This window comes from Megalops cyprinoides, chromosome 3 (assembly GCF_013368585.1).
Source record: "Megalops cyprinoides isolate fMegCyp1 chromosome 3, fMegCyp1.pri, whole genome shotgun sequence".
NCBI classification, from domain to species: Eukaryota; Metazoa; Chordata; class Actinopteri; order Elopiformes; family Megalopidae; genus Megalops; species Megalops cyprinoides.
In genome coordinates, this window is record NC_050585.1 from 41,311,822 (window position 1) to 41,322,443 (window position 10,622).

General features: G+C 44.7%; 1 protein-coding gene across 1 annotated transcript; it reads right to left on the minus strand.

Moving 5' to 3' along the window:
* Positions 1 to 72: 72 nt before the first annotated feature.
* On the minus strand, positions 73 to 10,272 carry zgc:165573 (cysteine-rich and transmembrane domain-containing protein 1). The gene is made up of 3 exons (XM_036525673.1): positions 10,083 to 10,272; positions 5,326 to 5,656; positions 73 to 700 (listed from the first exon to the last, which is right to left on the minus strand). The coding sequence occupies exons 2-3, from the start codon at positions 5,630 to 5,632 to the stop codon at positions 594 to 596; spliced, it is 414 nt and encodes a 137-aa protein (XP_036381566.1). The 5' UTR covers positions 5,633 to 5,656; positions 10,083 to 10,272; the 3' UTR covers positions 73 to 593.
* Positions 10,273 to 10,622: the final 350 nt, after the last annotated feature.

The window sequence follows — 10,622 nt, forward strand, 5'->3', positions numbered from 1 at the left end:
ATATATCAAACATAAAAACAAGGAGAAAAGATCAGTCCCCCATCAACACAATTAATTTAACATAATTTGATTTGATTGGAATTGATTTTTGACTTATTTTAGTTAATTTAAAAAAAAAGACTCTGCAGCACCCCCTGCTGTTGTGGAACAACATTGAAACACTGAGAGAATTAACCGGAGGAAGGAGCAATTCTCCCAGGAGTCTTCAGAATCCAGCTCTGTAAAGTGCAGTGGCTGTTCTTTAGGGCTGGACACATACAGGGTTAAGGAGTGGATGCTAAACTCTCAGTCTTAAACGACAGATCCTTTCAGACAGAAGAACAGTCAAATTTTCTTTTCACTTTTCACAAAGCATGTTGGATAATTACAGTTAACATTGCAAAATAAAACAATGTGTCAGGAGAATCTTCTCACTTTGCGAGCTTATTTTTTGGAAATGTCCTCTGCAGTGACCTCTTCACACAGGCCAAAAAGGTTGAAACTGTTAGCGGAGAGTCCTGGAATTTCATCCAGATGAGCACATCTTTGGAGTGGGACTGTAGATAGCCTGGGAGGGTAGGGGGTCAGGGGTCATGAGGTGGAGTTCAGAGGGGTTAGGTGAGCATGTCCCAGAGACAGCAGCAACAGAAGGCCGTCCAGCAAGCAGTGAGGCAGGCATTTGATCCCGAGTCATCATGTCTCCTCTCCTCTACCACGTACACTATGAGAGAGAGGGAGAGGGAAAGGAGGGGGAGAGGAAGAGAGAGGGAGCAAAAAAAGGACAGAAAGAGGGAGAGAGTGGCAAAGAGATGGAGAGAGAGACAGGGAAAGGGAGAGATGGAGAGGGAGAGAGTGGCAGAGAGGGGGAAAGAGAGTGAGAGAAGGAGAGAAAGTGAAAAAGGGGGAGAGAGACAGAGAGAGAAAGAGATAGAGGAACGAGAAGGAGAGAGAGAAAGGGAGAGGGGGAGGGGGGAGAGAAAGAGAATGAGAAACAGAGACAGAGGGAGGGAAAGAGATGGAGGGAGACAGACAAAAGAGTTTTTCACATTGAGTCATACCATTTAGCCCAACCTCCCCTCAACGTTATTGGTCACAATTCCTTCCTTTCTCTTTTCTTCTCTTCTACTGTGGTATCAGTATACAGTAAGTGGGTCACGTTACATTACATTACATTCTAGGTCACAAGGGTAGCCACCACAGGGATTCATATTAAATTGTGACAGAGCACACCAACAAACTCACTTATGCCTTTGGGGTAATGGCCTCTTCCTACAGCCATTCGGGGCAGCAGGTAATGACACCCTGCCCTGACACAGACCTGCCCTCATTCTGAACCTGCAACTGTTACCCTGTGCTGACTGTTATTCAAGCGCCGTCTGACACCATTACCCACAAACAGGCTCAGCAGCGACAACAAGGAGGAGTCTTCCCGGGGGCCTTGGGTCAGGTGAACTCCTGATATTCCACTCCCTTTCTCCGAAACTTCACCCACTTCCCCAGGCAAAAATAATGAGCTGGGATCAGTGAGCCATTGTTTGTGCTTGAACACACTGCCGCCCACAGCTGCCAATGTGACACACTTTCCCCAACAGATACTACACACTGTGGGTAATTTAGACCTCATTTCTCTTGGAGGGAAAAAAAAAACAGAACTGAGGTCAAGTAGTAAGCCAGCTCTTCAATCCTACGATTCCTTTTCTTTTTTATGCATCCATTTTGCATTCTGCTTAAGTTCTCACCATTTTTCTTTCCCTCCCTCTCCCCCTCTCTCTCCCTCTAATCAATTCAAAATGCCTTATTGGCATGAAATACATGTGTTGTACACATTGCCAGAGCATAAAATCAATAGCAACATCAATAACTGTATGATACATGACTTAATTGGTGCAGCCTCTCCTTGCAGGCAGCCTGGGAGTCCATCCATTAACAAATTACATGCTGTGTACTGCAGTGTACCTACAGCTCAGAGCAGCCATCAGCCTGCACTGCGTAACACAGCCGCGTCCTTCATCCGTACCAGGAATTTGCACACAATGAATGAGTCTCAGAACCTGCCCTCGTTTCCAGGAGAAACCTTTTGGGCCCTGTAGAATGTGACTAATTAGGCGGCTCTTTCTTTGTGTCAGTTTCTCAAGCCAGCATGTGCATATTTGCGTGCTTGTGTGACTGAAGTGACACGAGAATGGAGCGGATCCAGCCAACCATCAGGGCTTGGTCAGAACGCCTGATATCAAATTCTTAACGATCGATTACACCGATCAACATTCGTCATGATCGGTGCAAGATGATACACACAAGGTGTAAGCTTTACAAGATTGCATGGCATTATTACATTCCTGACATTTAGCAGACACTATTATCCAGACCCACTTACATGGATTACAAGACAAGATATTATTGCCTTCCAGTGAAAATCAGATGGTCTCCTATCTATGTCTAATCCAGGGGTAATTTATACTTTATATGCCTGCTGTTTCTGTTCACACAGTGGCTACAGCCTGGTGGTGGTGACCCACAGTGCTGATTGGGCATTCAAAAGGAGAACACCCATGTCTTCATTCCTTCTTCCTGTTGGTATCCCAAACCGCACAGGAAATGTCTGAACCTCAAAACATCAACAGCACCACATCCTTTAATAACTCAAACCACTTGTCAAGGCAGTGATAAATTCAATCAATAACCTCTGCCAGCAGTTTATCATGAACTACAAAGCTATAGTGGAGGGGTAACTGAAGAAATAGGGTACATTTCAAAAGGGTTCTCTAAACCGACATTAATTTTAAATTGCCCAGGGGTCATTTAAGCAAGATAACTTCATCAGTGTGGCAGATGTGATCATGTTCAGATGCAAATTCCCAAGTCCCTTAACTAGTACCTTAATCATAATGAGAGTCCCAGACCAACTCAGGGTGGGGAGGGAGATCTCATGGGGAAAAAAACTGAGATTTTTAAGACCAAATATAAAATGGAGAAGTGAACAACATCTGTGTTTTTTGGTTAGATAAGAATACTTGGAGTGACCTCATTGCATAAGTGGCCTGTGTCCTCAGAACAACTACAGTCTGGACTGCCAACCCCCACTGAGGGTGTCAGTACAATTTGGGGTCAGAGGTCAGTCAGTAGCCAATCACAGGTGACTAATTGCAGGCTCATTACTGCCTGTATTCAGTGCACTGACGCTATTATTTTAATTAGCTGTCATCGACACAGCAGGGAGAGAGTGCCTGGAGAATGGATCTACATCACTTATCACTGGTCTTAAAAATACCAGCCATAACAGGATAGAGACCTGTAGGATTATAGATTTGTGAGATTAACTTTGTATTTTCTTGGCCTGCATACTTACTTAAGTCATAATGACCTTTTTACACATCCACATGAATGTAATTTAGGAATATAATTAATATTTCTAAGGACAGGGAAACATTTTTCTCTAAGCCATACAAAATATTCCATTCATACTTAAAGTTAATATTTTATTATTTCCAGCAAAATCCTGTTACGTTATTCACTGCATGACACCAAATAGGCAGCAAGCCACCTGATATGTTCATCCCAATTGAACACAGGCAAATAAAAACATTACACTGTTCCGTGCCTTGTATGCATTTCAGATGTATAAATAAGGGAATGAAATTAAGGACAAAGCAAAAAGGAAAAAAAGTGGTTAAACAGGGCGGCAGTGTAGCATAGTGGTAAGGAGCAGGGCTTGTAACCGAGAGGTTGCCGGTTCAATTCCCTGCTGGGGCACTGCTGCTGTACCCTTTGGCAAGGTACTTAACCCACAATTGCCTCAGTAAATATCCAGCTGTATAATGGACAACATGTAAAACTGCAAACTGTGTAAGGCGTTCTGGATAAGAGCAACCTCTAAATGACAGTAATGTAATGTAAATGGTTAGTGTGGTTTCTAAAATAACTAACTGCTTCACAAAGTACTATAAGATTCCTGGCAGTGGGGATGACCGTGGCATTTCCTTAGGAGAAACTGAGGTCACCCTATGCAGATCAGATAGGAGCTTGGTGATGCAGATCTCTACCCCAGGGACCTCACCCACCCTAACAGCAGGGGAAGCGGGATTTTACTGCACACACACCTGGAAAAGTGACCTCACTGCTGCAGGGTCAAAACAGGAGGCCGCAAGAGTGCCGTATGTTTCCCCAAACGTTCATCTCAGCAATTTAAAGCCAAGAGGAGCGTCAAACCCAGTAAATAGGACTCAGGTGGGAGGTGAGTGGCCTGGACTCTCCTAACAAACGTGTCAGTGTCAGAACATTAGAGCTCTCTGCGTCCTGATCAATGCTGGCTGAAGGCCCCCATGGAAGGGCCAGACATTCTGGACCTCCCTGGTTAGCTGTCCACGTGACAGATGTCAGAAGGTGAGCTGGGGCAGGAAACAAGCATGTTTTCCATGGTTTTCCCACAGGGCTGGAATTCAGTAGCCTAGAGCTAGGGGGACAGAGTTCGGTGCCTGAATTCAGGCAGCTTACAATTTAGGGGGCTAGTGTTCAAAGGTGACAGAATTCACAGGAGCATGAATTCAGGCAGGTTCAGGGGGGCTAGAGGTCACAGTGCTCAAATTCAGGCAGCACAGAACTCAGGCATCAGGCGATGGGGCTCGCTGTAGGAGCTCTTCAGTGGAGGAGAGAGCGCCTTTAATTAGTCTGTTTGCACCTCTCTGTGTTCCCAGGCGGCCCAGGCCACAGCTGCACTTCTCCCCCGCTGTAGAGAAAGAAACACAGAGGGTCTCCCGAGAGCAGGGGGTCAGAGAGGCCGTGCTGGGAGCACAGGACTCGCGGCGCTGTAATCTGATCTCACTAGGCTAACGGATAACCCTCTGAGGGATACAGTGAGCCTCCCGTTGCTCTGGCCTTATTTTTAGCTGCAGAAAGATGGTGGATCATACCGTTACTATCAGTCCTGGGGGTAATCACTCAGACTCAATGTCACAGTAAATCTGAATCAGCCAGACTCATATGTCCACTTACACACTTTCATTAAAACCAGATTTTATCACAAACCTCGCCAAAGCGAATGCATAGGGTTTCTGCAGTTAAAACTGCTACTCCACTTGCTACCATTGCCCATTTCTCAATCATTTCAGGCTTAGCAGCACATACTCACATTCTCTTTTTGGGTTTGTGAATGAATCCCTTTTGGTAGCTTGTACAAACAAGTAAGTCAAGCACAGAGGAGGAAAAAGGAAGACACATCACAGGGAAGTGGCACAGAAGGAAGTGACATCATTCCCCTCCCCACAGTGCAGTCACTGTAGCCTTCTTTCACTCCCAGACCAATGAAGAGTGTGATAACCCCCCCTCTGCTTTCCCACCTCTCCCTCTCACCTGTGTTTTTTGGGGCCTCTCCGTACATCGGTCCGACCGGTGGGGCATTCTGCCATCCATACTGCGCCTGGGGGTGCACGGGGTACGCCTGGTAGCTCGGCTGCCCCATATAAGGATCGGCAGGCCCCGGGGGGAAGTGGGGGTAGGCAGGGTTGGGCTGCTCTGTGAAGGCAGGGTATCCCTGGGAGGGGTACCCCGGGGCCGGGTATCCTTGGATGGGGTACCCCTGAACAGGGTATCCGGGAGTGGGGTACCCTGGGGCAGAGGGGCTGGGGCCAGGGTACGGAGGGGGCTGTTCGAAGTTCATCTGCAGACAGCGGAGGAGGGTGTCCTGGGGGCAAGAGAGGAAAACATATGATCAGGGTATAACCAGCAGCAATTCAGAGCTTTCTGCACATATCATAGGACAAGCCCTTACAAGAACTGCAGAGTACAGTGTGTTGAGCAATGACCTATATTTGGTTATTAAAAAAATAGGGCTGGTAGGAGGATTTAGGATTTTTTTTATCCTGTTGCTGCTACCATTGCAATGAGCACATAATCAAGTCAGTTCATGTCAGTGCAATCAAGTCCCAGCTCATATCCACTGCAGACTGTATTTGGGCATAAACTGGGAAGTATGTGGACGAGCAGCTAAACAGACTCCTAGAAAGCACTCTGTGACTCAGATCCCTCCACACAGACAGACTTCTGTCCAGGAACACTGTGACTGTCCTCAGATCAGCAATCCCGACCACACAGGATTTAATCTTACACAGTGGTTATCCTCCCCTGCCCTTCGCTGCGTGTAAGTTTAAATAGCACTGGACCTCCACAACATGACCATAGTGACCGTTATCTTTGCTTGTGACCCTCAAACAGCACCAAGCACACCAGTTAAAGGTCCTATCACCTGTGGACTCACACAGTTCCTACACAGGTGCAAATCAAACCCAGGCTCAGAAACACTTTAGATGAACAAAATATACTCAGAGAGTAAAACTAGCCATCCCTAAAATAAGGATATTCTGGAATACAAGCAGACACAATAAGCTCAGATGTGTTCGTATTTTTATTTTCATAGTGACTAAATGGAATCGGTGACTACTGGAAGACAACAGACTTGGTGCCATTAGCATCCTTGCCAACTGGATGGCATACCCCACTGCTCTTTACAGCAGTCCTTTTCCCTTGACAGAGTAAGATTTTCTATTTTTAGCCTAACTAGCCAGCAAAAGAGCTGCAAACTAGCATACGATATTAATAGGACACACATTCTCCTCTGTACAGTATTGCACTTTGAGCCTGTGACAAATCACATAAAGCAGCCAATCAGCAAAGGTGCCACATGCTCAGCCGATAGAAAAGGCATCCCTTATTGGACGAGCAGCAAGATGGTTTTTTTTTTCCTTTTGCCATTGTTGCATTTTTATGCAGTGTCGTATGCCCAGTGGCTACAAATGTAAATTAGGCTCTGATCAACTGAATACAGCACACAGCAGCGATATGTCATTAACATATCCCGATTAAAGCATTGTCCTTTTATACTCCTTAAAATACATGCATAAAATGAACGGTTGGGTAATAAATACAAAAAACAATGCAATAAAGCCGACCAATCGTATTACAAGAGTTAGAACAACAACAGAAAGGAAATCGCATCACTGGCACTCTCATGCATGCTCTAGGAAAACTGCGGTTTATCCTGGCTGTCAGCCTCGCCCAGACAACAGCATTCCTTTCCAGTAGCTTTTTTCTCTGCTCGAACCCACACACAGGATGCCAGGCTGGCTGGGTCACACCAAGCTTTCAGCTCAGTAAATTATTCATGCAAAAAGATCACACATCACAGAGCAGAGATGGCTGTAGCCTTCCACCAGGCAACCCAAACCAAATGAGGCAGTAATGAAGAAAGGCTAATACAGACTGATGCAGAGTCTGTGTTCCTGGATGTGAGATGCATCCCTTTCAGATGTACAGTTGCACAGTTATCTTATTCACCCAAGCCCTCACCTCATGTTCCACACTGACCCCACTGTCCCTCCATGATTTTACTCCCACCACCACCATCTTACAAGCGGAAACATAGCAAAGCCACACAGCATTCACTAAGCATTCAAATACCAGCACACATTTAATTAGGTCATGTGCTTGTAGCAAATACACATAGGAAAAAGCAACAGAGCACCAACATACGTTGCAAAGTATCCATACAAAAGAGAGCTTTTGTCGTACATAAAGCTGTGGACCACAGTGATGACAGGTGGCATCCCCCGCCTTCTGATTCCTTGAGTTTGTGAGTTTCATGGCACATTAGCTATCTGATTAGCAGATGCGCTACTCCACTGCAATTTACCACAGTCAGGTTTAATACATTATCCAGTTATACTGCTAGAGGTTTTACTGAACTTAGTCAGGTTATATAGATCCTTAAATCTATCCAGTTCCTTAAACCCAACAGCATACAGATGTCCAACCATCACTGTGAGCATCAAGAATCTCAACACTACATATCACCACCTTCACGAATCTGTACACCTTTCATTCTATATCATATCTAGTGATTCATGTATCTATCTATCAATATGTATCTATCAAGAGGTGATCCTTTGGAAGCAATGTGTGAAATGTGTTGATTAATTTTTTATATTGCTTTTCAATTAAAAAAAAAAGAATCTTTCAATGAAACTATCTGTTTATCTGTATGCTTCAGGGAGGAAAGCTCCAGTTTTGCCCCTTGTGTGCTTCCAGTCTCCTCAGACAATGCATGAGCTATTAATTATTCAAGAGGTAAAAACACTTCCTGTTTTTCTGTAGCATACCTTTCAGTCCCATTGGGGAAACCATAGAAACCACGGATCTCTTACTGTACTTCAAAGGGTTGTAGGGTCAGAATGTCCCAGTTCTGGGAGCAGTGTTTTGTCGTAGTGTCAGAAGGTGTCCCTGTGGCAACAAAACACTGACCCCAGCACATTGTTTCAGTGTTATTCCCAATAGGGAAGAGAGTCAAATCCATGGATCCATGGCGCTTGGATTCCGTTCATCAACAGGAAGTACAGTAATGTGCTGCTTGCCGCTGCAATGCCATTACTTCTCTTTCTGTTCCAGAGATGTACAGGTTTCAGTCTGGTTTTATATAGAGCATTTTGGGAGACAGCTGACAGAGCATTATGCACATACTAAGTTGTGGTGTGTGTGTGTGTGTGGAAGTCTAATGGAAGTCAACTAGAGGAACATAGCCTAAAAATCAGAGAGGATCATATTCATAAACCAAATAACTTCTCAAACAATAGACAACCCCCAACAGCTAGTCTAAAGGACGTTTTTATAGTCTCTAGTGCAGTGCGTAACTTCAGTCTCTAATCTTGACATAACAAAATCCAAATTCTGATTACGTTAAATATTTACACAGAATTCCACTGACACTGTTCAGTTATCAAAGATCCCTGGAGCAATCAGCTCTCCACGGCAGGTCTCTCATCTCATTCACACCAACAGAAAGCGGAGCGAAGAGGAAAGATGAGAAACATCTGCCTACTCGAAGATTTGATTTCAAACGCACAGTGCGCCCAGACGCAAGACGAAGGCCTGAACGAAAGCCGTCGTTAATCAAACGTACTCTCTTCCACAGCCCAACAGCGGCGCAGACGGTTTGCTCTGTGATTGTGTGTGCGCGGTCAGATGCGTGCTACTGCTTACTCTAAGAAACTGATTACATCCTACGCCATTTCCCCACACCACTAATGAAGCGGAACAGCCGCTGGGTTTTCCTTCTGAAAGTCACACTGTTAAAGACGGACCTTTACGTTTCCGTGATGATCAGTTTTTGGCACTCTTTCTAACTTAAATACGTATATTTACTAAAAGGGAACAAGACATCTTGAGTAATTATCGAGAGTATAAACTAATAACATTGCTATTTCTTGAGGGGTTTACAGCTGACGTTTCGGTTGTCTTCCATAAACTGTTATCTCTTCTTTCAAAATAAAGTTATTGCAGGACCAGGTAAGATTAACATGAACAATCGCTCCCCATGTGATTCTAATGGATTTTAAGCCTCTCAGATACGGTATTATTCCTATTTATCCGCGGTTCAGAGAGCGGAGCCAGAATCCCCAGGGCTCACGTCTGTGCGCCTGTTGTCCTTTCCTCCGCTTACATATCCAACACTAAGTTTACGCACCGTAGTTACTCTGTAGTGAGGTAAAATGGTGTTCACATCAATGCGACGGCAAAAACTCTTGCATTTCGAAGATACTTCAAGTTTACAAAGAACCGTAAACAAATTGCCAAAATTTCATATTTAATTTCATTCATATTAAGGCTACGCCGGGCCTCACCCTGTAGTTCGACTGCTAAAACGGGCACATTGGGCTATCCGTGTCACAAAAAATACAAAGTACCTGTTACGACAGGCGCAAACTTTGCGTATCCGAAAAAGCAAAAATATGGGCTGAAGCAGGTGGCCCGATCGGCAGATACCGCTTGACTAGCTCCCTGGGCTCATTCTCGGTTCAGAAACCGACTTCAAATAACCTCCTTCTATAGTACAGGGATATCTTGACGCACACTGAAACAGCGGTGAACAACATTCGACTGTCCTGTAACTTGTATGGAAATTCCCAACAGCAAGAAGAACGCTAACAGGTTAAAGAGACTAGCCTAGCGCCTGCATGTTTAAATAGTTCCCAATAAGACAACAATCTGATATTTTCCATCACAAATGAAATCGAACAAAATTAACCTAAAAGTCTCAATTCAGAAAGATCTTAAGTTACCTTAACAAGAATAGTCCTTTCGCGTTAAAAAGTTGTGTCCCCTTTTTCCGTCTCTCTGAAACGATCCTCTCCGGGTTGTATTTTAATGGTTTTTCTTCTTCTTGTTCTTCTTCTTTTTCCTCACCGTATCAAGTCATCCATTCGTATGCTTTCCCCGCTCAGCATCGACCTCAGCCGTCGAGTTGGATGTGGAGCGGTGTGATGTCATCATGACAGCTGTGCGCAGGGTTCCAACTAGAAATTCAAGTCCCGTGAAATCATCTGACTTCTCCCCTCCCCTCCGCTCACTTCCTTACGTAACCACCGTCAGGAGGATCCCTTGGGGGGGAGGGGACGTGACTTGATCACTTACTGTATATCCAGCAGCGTAGCCGCATCCTCACACCAAGTCATAGAACAATGACCTATTTCATTTTCATTCTTCAGTCTGAAATCTGAAATTCATTATGATTCAGAGGCTGAATGATAATACCGGCATTCATTTTTCAAATTATTTATATAATTACTAAAAGCAATTACAGTCTTTTTAGTAAATGGTAC

What these genes read in the sequence shown, in the direction of transcription:
- zgc:165573 (XM_036525673.1), bottom strand. Translation starts at nt 5,632, where the DNA reads ATGAACTTCGAACAGCCCCCTCCGTACCCTGGCCCCAGCCCCTCTGCC. An exon ending in AGAGGCCCCAAAAAACACAG is followed by an intron (nt 701 to 5,325) that starts GTGAGAGGGAGA and finishes TCTCTCTCATAG; the next exon opens with TGTACGTGGTAGAGGAGAGG.